Below are 19,089 nucleotides of genomic sequence, written 5' to 3' on the forward strand. Positions count from 1 at the left end.
TTCGGCAACAGTTGCCGTCGCAATAGAGACCCTATTGCTACGGAAAATGTTCCGTCGCGATTAAGCCTAGTTATTTGCGACGGAAAATATTTGCCGTAGTAACTTTGTAATCAATTGCGACGGATTTTTATCTTGCCGTCGTAAAATACATTTGTATGTTTACTTTACCAGAAAAAAAGAAAAAAAAAAGGAAAGAAGACTTGGCAACGCATAAACGTTACCGTATTACTCTTGGCGCTAATCCAAATAATCTTCCCTTTTTTTTTGGGCCAAAATTTCGTATTAACAAAACAGCCCTAATTCTTTTTCCCTCTTTTCCCCAAAGTCCCAAACACAACCACTCTCGATCTCTCTCTCTCTTGCTCAGTACCTCACCACTCTCCCTCTTGCCCAAAGTCCCAAACTGGAAATTTCTCAGCTCCGGAACCTCACCGTTCCCGCCGTTATGAACATTCCGATGGCCCAATCTTCTTCTCGCCGTCAGCTTACAGGTGACTCTTTGATTTTCAGCTTTCTGTGTAATTTGGCTCTTGGTTGTATTCATGTTCTGATTTTGGGTCTGTATGGGATAGAACAAAAACTTGAGGAGGGAGGAGCCCCCAAAACGAATTCGAATGAAAACCCCCAAAAAGATTCTAACTTTGAAATCGGAGGACTCCCAAAACCTATAAAGTTTCACACTTTGAGTTTTCTTCGTGTATCAGCAACTCGGTACTGATTGAGTTCCACAAAATGATATAATTAATTTACAGCTTTCATTAAGATTTGAAAAATTGAAATTTTCAGATTGTATATTCTTTATGGTTTTACTGTCAATGATTTCAAGTTTAGTTTGAAGTTTACAATGATAGCACATATTTCTCAGAAAGAAATTATAGTATTAGTCAATCTTTTGATATTTTGTACTACTGCTCTTTGAAATATCGTAGAAAAATGTAATGGCTTGGTATATTGAAAGATGATAGTACTGCATATCATAATTTGTTTACAATGATACAAATTTTGTAATAAAATTTATACTGTGAACAAATTAGTTACTGCACAACAGAGCAACTGCAATGCGCGTTGTTATGGTTTCAACTTAATCATTTTTTTGAATGAAATTAGACAATATCATAGAAATGCATGATCTTATCCTTCACTATTCAACAGTCAACGTTTTTAGCCTATTTCAAGTGTTAGAATTGATTGAAGTTAAATGAAAAGTTATACTCCAATGAAATGCATTTATAAGGACAAATACTAGATCATTACAATGATAGAATGCTGCAATTCCTTTGGTTTCTCTATTGCTAGAGAGCTTAAACTGAAAATCAAGCCCAGTTATAACTATTTCGTTGCTACTCCACGCGCCATTTCGCATTTGAAGTTGGATTGCATGCTTGAAGGTGAGCAAGTTGAAGTTGAGGTATGGATACTCCATCACGCTTTTTTATTGAATTCTTGAGTTTTATGCAGAAATTGTGAGTTTCAAACCTATAATTATTGTTGAATTAAATGTAATTTGGTTGAGTTTTCCCGTACACATTATGCTTCTGCAAGTTACAGATTCTCAAGGTTTTTCTAATTTTTGAAACTTTACTGCCAGGGATGTGGCATTGTTCTTATTAATACTGACGAGGCAGGTACCTTGATAGTCACCAATTTTCAGCTTCTTTTTCTGGTAAGTGATTCATAACCAGGCAATTTTACCATCCATCTTCAATGTGCATTATTCTGGTCGTCATGTGCACCTGTGGGATAAAATTTTTGTTAGAATAGTGCTCTAATCCGTGTAACACTAAGATCTAGAGTTTGATGCCCTGAGTTTGAAACAAAAATTCTTTCTATCTCTAGAGCCATAACTCGCATAAAGCTAGATATTGACTGACCTCGGATGCTTATAATGAGAAGAAGAAGAATTATCAGAAGAGATTGGATATCTTTTTCTCTTGCCGTGTTATAAACAGGCGATGGCAATTCTTGCCCTATCATTTGCTAATTAAAAGAAAAAGAACTATCTTTTTGCTTGAGAAAACTGTTCGAACTTAGCAAGTCTATGGTTAGGTGGAATACAGATTATGTAATTCACACACACATATTTATTATTTATTAAACCTTGAGTATAATGACACTGGTGGTTGTGTGCATTCGATTTCCCAATTATTGCCATTTTGTCACCTTAGCTTGTTTTATATGCTTCCTTTTTTTTATTTCAGTGTGAGGGAACTAGAAATGTTATTCCGCTTGGCACAATACCTTTGGCAACAATTGATAAGTTCAACAAAATGGTAAGTTATACTATCTGTATATATCTATGTACACTGAACTATGTTCTGGACGATACATTATTTGGTGGTCCGGTCTCAAATGTATTTGTATCTATAAGTTATGCATGAATCTGACACTGGAAAGGTACAGACAACAACTATTGGATGACATTAAATTGAGGTAGTTTGCAGAGATTTTTCACATGTTAATCGTTGATGAAAAGTTTTGATGTTTATTATTATTTCTTCGGGAAGGAAGCTGAATTTTTTGTAGAATAAGAGAGCAAAATCAAAGTCCTCGTTCAAAGAACCTGAGGCTTAGAAACACTTTTAATATTTACTTCCCAGGTAACAACACTAGGTCAGCTAACTGCACTGGCAGCTATAGAGCAGACCTGAAACTAATTTGATTCCAAAGCTCTGTCATCTCCTGCTTACTCGTCAAAAATCCTTCTGTTTCTCTCCATCCAAATAACCCAAGCCTGTGAACATTTTGCATCCCAAAGAGTTTTAGCCTTCTTGCCTCTTCCGATACACCTAAAGTGCATCCTTAGGCACATTGCTTCCTTGAAAAATCTCAGCCAGATTTGTGATGTAAAAGGACAATTAAGGAATACATGATCAACACTCTCTTCCCTGCCTTGCATAGGATGCAACATTGAGGATTTTGATGAAGCTGTTGCTTTTGAATATTGTTACAAGAATTTAATTTCCCATGAGCCACCCACCAAGTAAGCACTTGAACCTTGGGAGGGACATTTGCCTTCTAAATCTGGTCAGCTGGACGAAAGTATGAGAACTTAGTTTTATTGCAAAGATGACTTCTATAAGATTCTCAAGAAAATGTTGCCACATAGTTAGATAGGAAAGCTTGTTGATATGAATTTTCTGTTGAGTTTTATTAAGCTCTCGTAATCCTAGTCTCCAGCAATTTCAAGATTGCCCTTGTCCTACCCAATTTCTTTCATTTCTTTGGTGATTACCAACCATACCTCCGCCATTTCAGAAATCTATTTTTTCTTCTCTCCTGCACAGTATCTGTTTAGTTCTTTCAATTTTGGAGAGATGACAAAGCTTTAAGACAAATAAGTTTTGCTTGGTTTTGCTTTGCTTGACTTAATGCTAGACTGAACACAGAAAAAGGAAGGATGACAAATTTATGCATGTCTATTTCTGATCAGACCCTTTTTGTTATTTTATCTTTCCACGTTGTATTTCACCCTCTTTTTTTTTTTTTTTTGAGTATGTTGCAGACAGCTAATAGTATTTCTTTGATTGTAGGTTGTAAAGAATCAATCAACCCCTCGTCAATCTGACAAGACTCCATCAAGAAGATTGCTTCAGGTCATTGGTACGATTTCAGATGAATTATTTGTGTCGATTTAAATCTCCTTGAATCTTTTCCTTGGTTAATTGATTGTTGGAAATCATTGAAGAATAACCAAAGAGGGGTTAGGAGGAATTATCAGGTCCAGGCCTGCAAAGTGGGTGTGGGACTGTGGGGGATATCTGGGTATCAAAAAGGAGTTTTCTAGAGTAAGTTATGATTTTTTGAAGTTGAGGGTCTGCATCAGGAAATTCTTCAATTGATACTATGTTTCTGTTTGTACCCAGGGAAGTTGGGACTTCGTGTTTCTATGTTTTGTTCATGTATTGATGCATATTGTGTAAGGTGTTTACTGACTAAGCCTTTCAAAAAGTTATTTGTATGAATTAGTCGAACCTTGTTCAATTGCCTAGGCCTTTTGGCTGGTAAATAACAGTTGAATTTGTAAATGGAAAACCGGTTAAACTTTCTGCTTTAGATATTCGTGTTGAAATCTTATACTTTAGGCCTAATATCTATATAGTTTCATATAATTTCATTTAAGATTCAGTGGTTAATTTCGAGGCTAAATGACAGAAGTCTGCATTTTGTAGTTTTTGACCCAGTTGCCTTCTTACTAAAAACTGTACATTTTGGCTGGGTATTTGAACTTGGTGTCTTCATGAAATTTTCAGTAGCCATCTAGAAGATCATGTCAAAATTGAAATCTCATGAAAAGGACTTTTCTAGAGTAAGTTATGATTTTTCGAAGTTGAGGGTCTGCATTAGGAAATTCTTCAATTGATACTTTGTTTCTGTTTGTTTCATTTGATTTTAATAATTTCCCTTATTCAGACTTGTTCACGAACTGAACATAAACATTCTTAACTTCCCAACAAAAGTATACCAATATTTCAGACTTTATTTTCAGATAGTTATGTCGTTGTGAAAGTAGCTAGCCATATCGGTTCGCACGTAAGAACTGATTTATAACCTTAAGGCTAGTTATCGAGGTCTATACATATGATTTTTTTATGTTCTTTAACATGGAATTTGGTTATCTGTGTGTTGCAAATGTTTTTTTATGTATTTGTTTGTGACTTTGCGCTTTGTGATTTGTTCTAGTTTTAATTGAAGGATATTGATGAACTTGTATTTGCCGTAAGGTTTTGACAATTGCACTAATGGCTTTCAAACAAAGATAGAGCTCCAGCCATTAATTACACTAACAATTCCAAAATTTTTATTGGAAATTAGTATGTATGGTTACTATTGATTGAGGTACATCAATGCCTTAATGTTTTTTGTTTTGTTTGTATAGACACCATCAAGAAAGAATATGTGCATTTTGTTGTCTATCTTGCTTACTGGACATTAAGGTAACATTGGTTTTTCTATGTTTATATTACAGGTTCTCATGGCAAAAAGAGCAAAGCAAATGAAAGCAAGTGCAAAGCTCACAAAATGACAAAGTAAAATGGTGCACTTGTGATTGTTGTTTTATTTCAAGTGTGGTTATAATTTTCAATACTTGAAAATGACAACACATTTATTTTCATTTTAGTGTTTGTATTTGCATATGGTATGATGACTCAATAGATATGTTTAACTATATTTTTCATTAATTAATGTTAATTTCTGAAGATATTTAATTGCTTAACTATTATTATTATTATTATTATTTATTTGTTTAATTTTGTGGAAATAGGAAAAAATAATAATAATAAAACAAAATGAGCGTTTGCGACGGCCATTTCAGCGTCGCAATTGGTATAAAATTATATAGTTTTATTCATTTATCAAAATATTTTAATAAAAATTTATAAATATATTTGCGACGGCAAACTAACCGTGGCATCAATTTTGGCGGCAAGGTTTGGCGGTTATTACACATTGTGACGGCAACATAGCCGTAGCAAATACCTCCACCTGGGCTACCCTAATGGATAATTTGCGACGGAAGCCTGCGTAGCAAATAGCCGTCGCAAAACAATAACTGATGCGACGGCAAGAGAATACCGTCGCAATTATCTTTTGCGACCGCATTTTACTGTCGCAAATGGATTTTGTGACGCCACCTATTGCAACGCCAATATTTCCGTCGCAAAAGGCTCATTTTTCCGTCGCGAAAAGTTTCTTCCGTCGCAAAAGCCCAAATTGCCGTCGCAAAAGCAATTTTTTTTAGTAGTGTCAACCTCGTTGTCGACGACTGGGCTCCATTCTGAAGCTTGAAGGCCCCTGGCAGGTCTCTTTTGCAGCATCGACGCCGGCGTGGACAAGGACGAGAGAGAGAAGGGGGAGGGAGAGAGAGAGAGAGAGAGAGAGAGAGAGAGAGAGAGAGAGAGAGAGAGAGAGAGTGGCATTAGTTGTAAATCTTTAATTGGATTGAGGGAAAAATGATAATTTTCTGTGAAATTGTGTTTGTGGGAATAAAAAACTGTTGTTGGGGTAAGTGGGAAAATTTTGGCTCATTTTGGGGCTTTTGGTCAAGGACTCTATAAAAATTTTAAGACTCATTGGGTTGGGGGCTATAGGTCCAGGCCTCGTCTACCTATGCCTAGAGATAGGCCTCATCAAAAAGCATGCGGATCAAGTGGGCCGATGGAGGCATTGTTGGAAAATTTGGTAGATGGATGCTATTTTCGTCACCGGATTTCATCTCCTACAAAATCACATAAATACAATATATTAATAACAAATAACAATTATCATTTCATTGTGATAATAGACTAAAATACCAATAATCATAACACTTATCTATTGGATTTGTAAGCTTCAGGAGGACAGATCATTCAAAAAGAGTTTGTAGTTGAGGCGTGTAAACGCTGCCCTTAAGAGTAGATTTCACCCCTCGGAGACAATGTCTCGGTGTAGCAGGTTTGTAGCACCCTACCCTCCAGGGTACAACAACTGTTAATCCTTGTAAGCGTACACTCGCAAACTTGGATCCTAGAAATGCTTGATTTTTTCTTTTGGAATTATGGAAGAGCAAGAACAAGGAACACTCTAGAATATGTATGAACTCACTAGAGAAATGGCTACGGAGAGAACTATAGAAGATAATGAATTTTATTGTGTGTAAGACCAAGAAGTGATACGTATATATAGTAGATGAAAAGGCTTAGAGATATTATGCAAATTTAATAAGATAATTATTGGAATATCGTAACTCCCGTAACCTTAATATGCCCTAATATTATGAACATAATGAATTAGTAACTGTTTAGAATAAATGTATAGTAAATAGTTTATCAATGAATTGGGAGTTACACAAAGTATTTTGAAATATCAAATCAAAATTTCCAACAATCCCCCACATATTTCAAAATACGGAAGCTGCTAAGTGAAAAAGGAAATTATAGAGTGCCAAAGGAAAATGAGAATCCAATGCTTCTGAACTGGTGTCTTTTGGACTATGAACCAGCCATAGGATAAATAATTGTGATCCATAGAAATTATGTGAAAATTAAATTTTCTATGAACCAAAATTTCTTAATATGAATCAGAGAACTACCATCCATATTGAACTCTCGAAATCAAGCATTTTCCTTTGGAGGGCACGAATAGGCCATGCGCCCCTACCTAGATATTCATGAGTGCTCTAGAAGACTTGCCCAAGTTTCATAGGAAGCGGCCCCACTTCCACACTCATAAAGGTAAGTCCATCAAGTGTGTACTGGAATCAAACACACCACCCATGTATAAGGGCTATGGTACTTATTAAGAACAAAGTTCATCCTTATACGTTCCAGTTAAAGCACTATCTATGCACCACAGGGATAGACTCCAAATTTTATTTTGATAGTGCACCACTGATCAACAAGTGACTTGTTGTTACCCATATGAACCTACTTCCTGGGATCGCAATTCACATAGGTTGGGTTGCCATCACTCTTGATCTTTGTTATAGGCATAATCTCATCCCTCTAGATGTATTAACCACCAGCTTCGGCCTTTAGCCTAGTAGTTTTGTTAGAGTATTGGCCAAAATTAACTCTGACCTACACCACTTGTTGAATAATCTCAACAATAAGTAATTTTCATTGGATTTTTAGTTATCCAATCTCACTTAGATATAAGAGCCCATTTTTTCTTGTCTTTCCTTGACCCCCACATTTTTTGAGTTTGTCTGAATTGACCTCAGGCTTATATAGGCAAGATTATATCAAGCCATATATATTTAAGCAATGATTCTTCGCATGTCAAGGACTTGAGAATTTAATAGGCAACATTATTTACCGATTTTGTGACTTCAGATACTTTAGTCACCCCCACATTTCTAGCCATCAAATGTCTCTTTGATCAAAATTAAATTTGATCATGGAGGTACATCGAATGTCCATTTTCTCAAAGCATAAACCGAAGACAGCAATCAATGAGATAGTTTTTCAGGGCATCAGCGTAACGGACAATATCGAGGTATCAACAAATGAAAAGTGCATATATTTATTTGTTTTCATGCAACATTGACCGAAAGGCAACCCAAAACCTTTAAGGCAACATACTGAGCTAATCATCCGAGCAAATACCGTAGTAAGCAGCAATATATAATTGTGGTAATAATATTGACGTACACCTTCATGGCTAGGCAACCATGTTTAGAGACTTGTTGTCTCTGCATTATATCCAGAAGCACTGATAATTAATGTATAATCAGGCAACTATTTTGTTGGTAACCAATTTCTCAAGGCAACCATGATCATTACCATTAAAGTATCGAGGCAACCGTTATATCTAATCCATAGGATAGGGTCCGATTCATCATTTAAGATGTAAACGAGGCAACTCTTATTACTTGTAACCAAACTTTGAGGCAACTTTTTTCTTTTCTTTTAGAGGACATCAACCGTAGGGGCATTAATATTCTGAGGCATCAAATTGCCATAGGCAACCATCAATGTAAAATTGACAAAATAATTTCTCAATGCATTATTCATGATAACATATTTATTTTTTAGGCAACCGGGGCATCATCTTAATCAAGAGGCACTGGAAATATTATATTGAGAGGCAACAACTTTATTATTTCCGAAGAAACAATAATCCGAAGGCAACTGTTCAAATTTTTTTTCAAGAAGAAAAGATATTTTTGCAGGGACGTATTCCGAAACAACAAAGGAACAACTTTTTGAGTTATATTTTAATGCATAGAAAATAATTATTGTTCAAATCATATAACAGAGAATTAAAATCGCTTGCTAAACCATAAGATTAATAGCAATGATGCACAATAAATGGTATGGAAATAGTAAAACGATATTATATAAAGCTATTGATATAGAAAAAAGTAAATGTGCAAAACGGTTAGTTTTTAAGTTACAACATAATGCATTGAACAATGAAGTGAATGCAAATTAAACTAAAATTAATAGTGGCACACAACTTAAATCATCATTACACCATGCATTACTAACCGAAAAATGCACGTTATAGGATCAACAATCAAATGTAGAACTATTTACTTTTTCAAGTTATAACCTAACGCTAATAAAAAAAAATGAATGCAATTGAGTAATTTAAATATAGGCAGAAACTTAAACGATCATAAGCCATAAACAAATAAAATATAACCGAAACTTAATGCAAGATTAAAGTGCAATCAGTACTTTGCAATCAGTAGAAAGCCAACTAATCACATATAATTCCAAATCAAACGGTTCCTATTGCAAAAGGAACAACTAATTCATAAATATAATTCAAGATAATAGTGATCCTTCATTCTCAAAGGAAAATGTTCTTTTCAATTCTCGGAGCTGAAAAGTAATATGTTTAATAAGATAGATAGAATTATGTTCATTCAAAGAATAAAAGACTTATCTTCATATCTCAAGCATTCCACAAGGACACATCCACCAACATATTATACTCTTAAGCTTGTTGGAAAATTTGGTCGATGGATGCTATTTTCGTCACCGGATTTCATCTCCTACAAAATCACATAAATACAATATATTAATAACAAATAACAATTATCATTTCATTGTGATAATAGACTGAAATACCAAGAATCATGACACTTATCTATTGGATTTGTAAGCTTCAGAAGGACAGATCATTCAAAAAGAGTTTGTGGTTGAGGCATGTAAACGCTGCCCTTAAGAGTAGATTTCGCCCCTCAGAGACAAAGTCTCGGTGTAGCAGGTTTGTAGCGCCCTACCCTCCAGGGTACAACAACTGTTAATCCTTGTAAGCATACACTCGCAAACTTGGATCCTAGAAATGCTTGATTTTTTCTTTTGGCATTATGGAAGAGCAAGAACAAGGAACACTCTAGAATATGTATGAACTCACTAGAGAAATGGCTACGGAGAGAACTATAGAAGATAATGAATTTTATTGTGTGTAAGACCAAGAAGTGATACGTATATATAGTAGATGAAAAGACTTAGATATATTATGCAAATTTAATAAAATAATTATTGGAATATCGTAACTCCCGTGACCTTAATATGCCATAATATTATGAACATAATGAATTAGTAACTGTTTAGAATAAATGTATAGTAAATAGTTTATCAATGAATTGGGAGTTACACAAAGTATTTTGAAATATCGAATCAAAATTTCCAATAGGCACACCGGCCAGCAGGGCCAAAAGCCCTGCTCGGCCCGTTAAAAAGTCCGCCTTGGTGGGTAGAGGGCCGGCCCGTCAAAAAGCTAGCAAAAACCCGGCCCTTCCAGCCAAAAGCCCACTAGACCCGGCCCGTAAAAACCCTTAAAATACATATATAATAGGAGTTATATATATATATATATATATATGTATATATATTTATAAACACACACACACATAGATATATATACTTTTATATATATATATATATATATAAACACACACACATATTCTTATATATATATATATATATCTATAAGAATATGTGTGTGTTTATAAATATATATTCTTATATATCATATATATGTGTGTGTGTGTGTGTGTTTATATATGTTTGTGCAAATTCTCATACTTCTATATAGAATATGTGCATATATATTCTACATATCATGAAGACGGTTGACCAATTCTATTGGATTCGAAAATATGGTGAAATTGGCTAAATTTTTTATCACACTCATAATTTATTGTAATAATCTCATCCAACGGTCGGTTTTTTCATTTTGATTGAATTGATAGGGGTTGCTCTTTACAGTGTATGATATATAAATATGGGTTTATGAGAGTAACTAAGTTTGACCTCGTTAATTGAATTCGAAACGAGAACCAAATTGGCTGAATTTTTTACAACCATCATAAAACGTTACAATTTCTCCATCGAGTGGTTGGTTTCTGTAAATTCATTTTCTACTTCATGGTTGCTTTAGAATGAACCTCAACAATTTAAAAGCAATGTACAAGTCATACAACTTTAGGAGGCAAATTGATATAGGCTAACGTCTTTGTAATTAAAATTAAATTTTTTATCTTATGTACACACACATCCATCGATAGGATATTTACAGACGTGATGTGAAAAAATAAGCACGGTTCATGGTCGTCAAGCCATCGGTCAATCAAGAAAACATACAAGTGACGACGGTTGACTAATTCGATCGGATTCGAAAATATGGTGAAATTGGCTAAATTTTTTACCACACTCATAATTTATTATAATAATCTCATCCAATGGTCAGTTTTTCCATTTTCTTTGAATTGATAGGAGTTGCTCTTTGGAGTGCATGATATATAAATATAAGTTTATAAGAGTAACTAGGTCAATTGAATTTGAAACGAGAACCAAATAGGCTGGATTTTTTACAACCACCATAAAACATTACAATCTCTCCATCAAGCGGTTGGTTTTTCTAAATTCATTTTCCACTTCATGGTTGCTTTAGAGTGAACCTCAACAATTTAAATGCAACATATAAGTCATACAACTTTAGGAGTCAAATTGGTATACGTCAACGTCTTTATAATTAAAATTGAAATTTTTATCTTATGTCCACATACATCCATCGATATGATATTTACAGATGTGATGTGAAAAAATAAGCACGTTTCGCGGTCATTAAACCATCGGTCAACCAAGAAAACATACAAGTGACGACGGTTGACCAATTCGATCGGATTCGAAAATATGGTGAAAGTGGCTAAATTTTTTACCACACTCATAATTTATTGTTATAATCTCATCCAACAGTCGGTTTTTCTATTTTTTTTGAATTGATAGGGGTTGCTTTTTGGAAAGTATGATATATAAATATAGGTTTATAAAAAAATTAGTATCTTTAAAGATTTATTTGTAAATAAAGCCCGCAAGGCCCACTTTATATGAACGAGTTTGGATCCTTCGATTTACAATAAAGCCCGTCCCGCTACTATTTAAAAATATAGTAAGGCCCGGCCCGTTGATGAGGCCTACCTAGAGACAACCTATTTTGTACAGACTGAAATTTAGGTCAAAAACATTTGTCATGTACGATCGTTAGGACACTAGGAGCATGGCATTAGGGAACAAATCAAACACCAAATCCATCTATATCATCACCAACACAACAATACTATTGAAAAATTAAACTAATTTGAACTATGAAGACAGATTAAACCTGTGATATGAGTGCATTATTTTATTTCTTCTAAGTTTAACACATGAGGACATCTATCGCCGTGGCGGAGTCAGGATTTTGAACGTACTGGGGCACAAAAAGAACTATAATAATATCAAAACATAAATTTTTTAAAATAAAGTTTATATCAATTACACAACTAAATGTCCTTGACGAGATTTCATATTTGGAAATTGTCCATATTAGTCTCATCTTCTATACTAGTAAAAACATCTTTCTCAATGTATAAAATCAAGCATATATTTTTGTAGGAGAACTATATTTTTATACATGAATGAAGAAAATAGGTGCAGTGCAAAAAAAAGAAAAACAAACAGCTACGATCGATAATACAGAAAAAAAGGACCCCTATTATATAGACATATATAGACATAAATTATCAATATTATATTATATTTTAACATCATTAGACAATTGCACAACTTTGTGAGCACTAGTGGAAGGCTGGAAGCCCTTAGCATTAATGAATGGGATGAAGATAAAGTAATTATTCTGCATGTTGAGTAGGAAGTATATATGTTTAATTAATATAATATATATAGGTTAAAGAGTTGACTGGGGCATGGGACCCACTAGGACTCTTAGTGGCTCCGCTCCTGTCTGTCGCAAAAATGATGCACGAAATGTTTTAACTGGGAAAATTGGAAATGAAATGTCAAGTGCATACAGGCTGAATTAGTCTGAAACTTGCCTAGTCCAAAAGTATTTCGGTTTACGTTTCAATAGATTATGGGCTGGGCTTCTTTTACAGTATACTATAGAACCAGTCTAGTGTAGGTTTCTAATAGAAAACTTGAATATTTCACTGGGGATAATTTCTTGGGGTTGAAGCTATATCTATAGATTATGTATTGACTTTGATCATGAGCTCACACAAAGGAGGGTATCTGAATTTGTATTTGGATTGCGTGTACAAAGCACCAATTGTAATTTGTTTGGGTGTTCTTATTTCCACTCTTTGCCTGTATCTTTTTCTTGTTGATTAAGAATATATAAAAGAGTGCTTCTATGATTATACTTCTTTAAGGGGGGTGAAATTTGCACACCCTCATTTACAAATCACACACCCTTTCATTTTTTTAATAATATTTCATCTCATAACTTTTTGCACTTCCTAAAATACCCTCAAAATCAGATTCTCTCTCTCTCTCTCTCTCTCTCTCTCTCTCTCTCTCTCTCTCTCTCTCTCCCCTCTCCGAAACCACAACAAAACTCCTGCTCTTCTCTCTTTCTTCTCCAAACACTGTCGTTCTCTTCGCCAATGAAAATTTACCAACTTCAACCCTTCATCCTTCTAAACCAGGTCACAATCCCAACTTTTCTCATGACCAATTGGCCATTTGAAAACACAAAACCATGCTGCCAATCCAAGTTTCACTTTGGGTGGTGTCAATAACCCCCAAATCGGTAAAGCTAACATATAACACTGAAAAAAAAAAGTCAATCTACAAACATTAAATCTTGTCAATATCTTCATCTTCAAACTCGATGCATCAGCAGCTCCTTCATCCAAATCTTCAAGATCCCCAGTAAATATATTACCCACAAATCACAAAGAAAGAAACTTGTGCAATTTGATATGAGAGAGAATAGAAGGAACAGTAACAACAATTGAATTGCAAAACAGTAACAAGATTTCTCCGTCAGATTGAAGCTTGAATTGAATCTTCCTCTAAAAAATGTCACTCTTCCATGCCTTTCTCACACACCAATCCCTCTCCTTCTCCAAATACCTTACCTCCCCAACCCCTCTCTTCCTCCACACAAACCTCTCCCTCTCCCTTAAACCCTTAACCCTAAAGCCCACATTCATCCGAATGGGCGGCGTGCCCAGAACCTTCCCCGGCGGTGTATACAAGTGGCAGTGGAAGCGCATGCAGGCCAAGAAAGCCAAGCAGCTCCTCAAGGCCCGCCTCTGCCATGAGCACCAAAGCTACGAGATACAAGGCAAGCCGAGCTTAAAGCCGCCGTGTCGGAGCTCGAGGGAGACCGTCGAGAAGCCTCCCAATTTGTTCTCCATCAGCGCTGATGAGCAGGTTAAGGTCTTGGCCGATCAGTTCCAGAGGCCGGGAGGGTTTGACTTGTGGACCGAGAGGAATGGGCCAGAGCTATTTCGGACCATGAAGGACCTACCGTCGGCGAGGTTTTATCCCAAGGGGGTTGTGCATAGTGAGGCCATATAATAGGAGGATTGAGTCTAAGGAATTGGGGGAGGAGAAGGGGGGAGAGAGAGAGAGAGAGAGAGAGAGAGAGAGAGAGAGAGAGAGAGAGAGAGAGAGAGAGAGAGAGAGAGAGGACTCAAAAAGAAAAAACAGAGACTTCTAGTGTATTTTAGGAAGTGCAAAAAGTTATGAAATGAAATATTATTAAAAAAATGAAAGGGTGTGTGGTTTGTAAATAAGGGTGTGCAAATTTCACCCCCCTTCTTTAATTGACATTTGGATCTCTTTATTTTTTAAGTGATAATTGACTTTGTCAATTTATGCGAAATGACCAATAAGGACAATAGAAACGAATAAACACATCATATTCCTTTCCTTCATTCTTTTAAGAAACGTGTTCCTTTCCCATATTCAGACCAAGATTGATTCAAAGTCCCTTTTATGATATTTCTAAATGGAAATTATTCTAAAAGCTTAAGAACTCATAATTTCGTTCTCCATCTCCTGCAATATTAAACCCTAATTTATGTATTAAAATCTATGAAAAAGAGTGACAAATTGATAATTGAGAACCAAACCATGATTATAGAATCTAAATTTTGCAAATTGTTATGGAATTCTGAGAACTCTTTTGGATTTTTTCTCTAAAGAATCATCGTAAAAAATCTTGGGGTGATAAATTGTTCTGTTTCTTCCCTTAAAATTTATTTGACATAAAGAAGTTGATGGTATTGATTGACGTCTTCAACACCTTCAAATACCTTTCTAGTTACCTGAGTTATTAAATTATGTATATTTGCTTTCAATTGCCCTTGATTGCCATTCGATTCTCTTAATCCATTTTCTTTTGTCTTTTGTTCTGGTAATTGGTAATTTACAAGGACAATGATTTTATGAATGGATGATAGTTACTTTATCACGGTTACATCTGTTTGGCTGTGTATGTGTTTCATACTTGAAATCACACACTCGGAATTATGATCCTCTAATATTCATGTTAGATATGGAGTAATACCCTATAATTTTCGGTCCCTCTAGCTTTTTTGGTTTTACCCCAACTAAATACAGAGAATAGAAGTCAAACAATGGAATGATAACTTAAAAGGTAATTACATATTGAGAAAATTAAGAGCTAAGGGCATTTTGGAAAAATTTGGGAGGTGTAACCTTCCCTTTCTACCTTTCCCACTTAGTAAATGACACATGTCCTCTTATTTCACTTAAATTCATTACATTAATCTTGCAAAAACTGATTTTCATTTCTTCCCAATATGCCCCTAATTATTATGAATAACTCTATTAGGTATATGTAAAAGTAAGTGGGATGTCTAATAAGTAGTGACGTGCAAATAATAATTTTGGAGGCATGAATAGAAGCACCCTATATAAAATGGGAAAATAGGAAAATCTCTTCCATTTCAAGAAATGGAATGATTTGGACTAATAGAGATGTTTGATTTGTTCTCGCATAATAATTTAGAAAAAAAAAGTAGGAGGCAGACGAGATTGTTTAGACGATTAATTTTGAGCGAATAGAGATAACTTGTTCAGTACATGAAAAAGAGATATTATACTTCGTTAATTTTTGAATCATATTATAGTGAGTTGAAGTAATGTAATGACCTATACTTTTAATAATATTAAGAAAGTAAGATATAGTGAATATTATTATTTTTGCTTGAGTATTAACTTATATTCTTAATTATGGGTGTGTGTATATGTATAATTGTTTTAGGGGGGTGAAATTTGCACACCCAAAATTGCAAATCACACACCCTCTTATTTTTTTAATAATATTTCATATCACATATTTTTTCACTTCCTATAACACCCTCAAAGTCAGATTTTTTTTTTGTCTGTTTGGGTCTCTCTCTCTCTCTCTCTCTCTCTCTCAGTCTCTCCCCTCCCCCAATTCCTCGAGGCCGTCTCTTGGCTCTCTACGCTCACGAGACCGTTCCGTCACCATCAACGTTCCCAACTTGTCCCACCCCAGCCTCTACCACGAAACCAAGGCTGCCGCCGTCAAGAGCAACGCCACCGGGCTTAACTTGGCCGTTATATCAGCCGGCGAGGGGGATGCAGAGAGGGGACGCGGGAGAGGTAGAGGCCGGCGATGAGGGGGAGGAAGCGGAGGACGAGGAGCTAGAGGTCAGGATCGGAGGACTGGGAGGTGTTGTAGAGCCAGAGGCAGAGGCGGGCCTTGAGGAGCTGCTTGGCTTTCTTGGTCTGCATGCGCTTCCCCCTGCCACTTGGATACGCCGCCGGGGAAGGTTCTGGGCACGCCGCCCATTCGCATGAATGTGGGCTTTGGGGTTAGGGGTTTAAGGGAGAGGGAGAGGTTTGTGTGGAGGAAGGGAGGGGTTGGGGAGGTTAGGGATTTGGAGAAGGAGAGGGATTGGTGTGTGAGAGGCGTGGAAGATTGACATTTTTGAAAGGAAGATTCAGTTTCTGGCTCCAATCTGACTGAGAAATCTTGAAGAACTGAATAGATTGGAATTGGGGTTTAAGGCCCAGGTCTGGATTTTCTGAGTTTTGTGGTTGTTAGCTTCTTAGCTTAGATGAGGTTTAATTTATCAAGTCACACTAGATGGGTGCCCTTCTCGTATATATCAAGTTATGAATCAATGGAGTTGGTCTCACATAGGACCCGTATAGGAGGATTTGGGGTTGACCCACCGAGGAATTGGGTGGGGGGGGGGGGAGGGAGAGACCCAAACAGAAAAAAAAAAAAAAAAAAAAAAAAAAAAAAAAAAAAAAAAAAAAAAAAATATCTGACTTTGAGGGTGTTATAGGAAGTGAAAAAATATGTGATATGAAATATTATTAAAAAAATAAGAGGGTGTGTGATTTGCAATTTTGGATGTGCAAATTTCACCCCCCTTGTTTTATTGTGTGATATATATAAATATATATACACACATCACCAAAACGTGCTGTGTAGATATATATAGCTATATATGCTATCTCTATAATTATAGACCAGCCCATTATTTGTGTTTTTTTTTAACCCAAGCCAATTTTAAAAGCCCAATTAAGAGCAATTGACATGTACTTATGTTGGATGTCGTTTAACGACAAACCAATCTTTGAAAAAATCAAAATCTGGTTTGCTATCTTCATCGTCTTCCTCCCCTATTTTGATTCTCTTTGCAAGCACCACTCCACCTAAACTAAAGGATCAGTACCACTACGATAGACCACCCTGATAAGAATAATTTTAGAAGCTGGAGGTGTCGATGTTGTTGAAGAGCCTTGGGGAGTCAGTTACCAGAGTTGTGATTCATCAAAGCTAGTAGTAGGAGGTGGATCCCTAGAAGCATGAGGTGGAGACCTAGAACCAGGAGGTGGCAGTCCATATCAAAACATAGAGGAAGCTGATGGTGTTGGCATCCAATTCTACTCTCTGTTGTGCTTATCTAGAATTAAAATCTGACCTCTTTGCCATACACTATGAATATCCAGGTTTGTTCTACTTTCTTTATTGAGTTCCCTATATTTGTTTTTTTTTTTTTTAAAGGAGTGAGGGAAGGAGAATTTTTGAGATTAAGGAGGAACCTGATAAGAATAAGCTAACTTCCGAAACGAGGTAGGGGGATCTTGGGAAACCTCTATTTAATTTGCTTAGTTGCTGTGTTGCTATATGTAATTTCAGTTATGAAATTTGTTTGATGATCTAATGAGTTAGTGGGTGTTATCTGTTATTTATCATATTGTTTCATTAGCATGTTCATGAATTCTTAGGGATGGTTTTGATATAATAGAATGGGAATGAAATATACGGGGAGTATTCTTTTGTGTAGTTGAGCTTAATCCGTAAGGACCAAATTTCAGGTGGGCTAATAGAGTTGTACGATTTTGGTGATCGAGATTAAGTAAGATGACTAGCAAAAAGGGAATCATGGTTTGGGTTATGGGGTTAATTCATATGTTATTTCATCTAGAGTCACCTCAAAAAGGTAAACTACATGGTATGGGACATGTAGACTCTTTGTGTCTTGGAATGTGAGTTAACAGGTAATAGATGAAAGTAGCATTGCATACATCCATGTATTACTGGTTTGTGTTGCTTCAAGAGGCTTAGCCTCCTACTGAGCTATTGATGCTCACCCCTATTAATATTGCAGGTACTGAACATGAAGTTTAATTTTCCCTTTTGAAGAGCTTTGTGATTGATGTGAAGGAAGTGTGAGACTTGTCTTGTTTAGTTTCCTAGAATAAGAGCAAAGGCTGCCAGTTTGTGGTTTGCCTTTGAAGTATAGGTTTGAATTTTCTGTGGGAATAATGAACTATCACGAAAGTGTGTACTGTAATCTATATAATTATGTTTGCTGCATTATAAATTTCTTCTTTTTCCATAATCCATGCTATGTTCATTGAATCGGTTATGTCTTTTAATTGATTCTAAGTTCTTTGATTTGTTTCATTATTTTCCAGCTCTTATATTTAAAATTCATTTGTTAAATTCAACTATTCAAGGCAGAACAGAGGTCTGCAAATCTAAAATTGCGTTTCTAAGCTTTTGATTCAGTTGCATTTTTACTGAAAACTGTACATTTAGGTTGGGTATTTGGAGTTGGTGTCTTCATAAAAGTTGCAGTAGACATCTTAAAGATCATTTCAGAATTGGAATCTCTTGAAAACGATTTTTCTAGAATTAGTTATCTTTTTTCAAAGTTACAGGTCTGTTGCATGATTTTTTTTCGAAAACAGCAGCACTGTCATGTTCTTTGTACTTCTTTTACTAGCTTTCTATTCAATCATGCTTGAAAGCACCAGTATTTCAATAAGACATCCCCAGGTTTCAAAT

General features: G+C 35.6%; 2 protein-coding genes and 1 long non-coding RNA gene across 3 annotated transcripts; all 3 read left to right on the forward strand.

Annotated features, from left to right (window-relative positions):
* The first annotated feature begins 372 nt into the window (after nt 1-372).
* Nucleotides 373-5,190, forward strand: LOC121051867. Its single transcript, XM_040515400.1, has 7 exons — nt 373-491; nt 573-711; nt 1,297-1,408; nt 1,589-1,663; nt 2,199-2,270; nt 3,531-3,600; nt 4,967-5,190. Exons 1-7 carry the CDS (start codon nt 446-448, stop codon nt 5,029-5,031), a joined length of 579 nt encoding a protein of 192 aa, XP_040371334.1. The 5' UTR covers nt 373-445; the 3' UTR covers nt 5,032-5,190.
* Nucleotides 5,191-13,799: 8,609 nt separating this feature from the next.
* LOC112183966 (putative DEAD-box ATP-dependent RNA helicase 33) lies at nt 13,800-14,303 on the forward strand. The gene has a single exon (XM_024322282.1). It carries the CDS (start codon nt 13,800-13,802, stop codon nt 14,301-14,303), a length of 504 nt encoding a protein of 167 aa, XP_024178050.1.
* A 2,726-nt stretch (nt 14,304-17,029) lies between these two features.
* On the forward strand, nt 17,030-18,618 carry LOC112189859. The gene is made up of 2 exons (XR_002932113.2): nt 17,030-17,744; nt 18,407-18,618. It is a non-coding gene; the product is annotated as an uncharacterized LOC112189859 (long non-coding RNA).
* Nucleotides 18,619-19,089: the final 471 nt, after the last annotated feature.

Source organism: Rosa chinensis, chromosome 2 (genome assembly GCF_002994745.2).
Source record: "Rosa chinensis cultivar Old Blush chromosome 2, RchiOBHm-V2, whole genome shotgun sequence".
NCBI lineage: Eukaryota > Viridiplantae > Streptophyta > Magnoliopsida > Rosales > Rosaceae > Rosa > Rosa chinensis.

Excerpts from the sequence above, each read along its gene's own strand:
- LOC121051867 (XM_040515400.1), top strand. The coding sequence starts at position 446 with ATGAACATTCCGATGGCCCAATCTTCTTCTCGCCGTCAGCTTACAG. Across the intron at positions 492-572 it reads TTCTCGCCGTCAGCTTACAG|AACAAAAACTTGAGGAGGGA; the intron begins GTGACTCTTTGA and ends TGTATGGGATAG. Across the intron at positions 712-1,296 it reads CTTCGTGTATCAGCAACTCG|AGAGCTTAAACTGAAAATCA; the intron begins GTACTGATTGAG and ends CTCTATTGCTAG.
- LOC112183966 (XM_024322282.1), top strand. The coding sequence starts at position 13,800 with ATGTCACTCTTCCATGCCTTTCTCACACACCAATCCCTCTCCTTCTCC.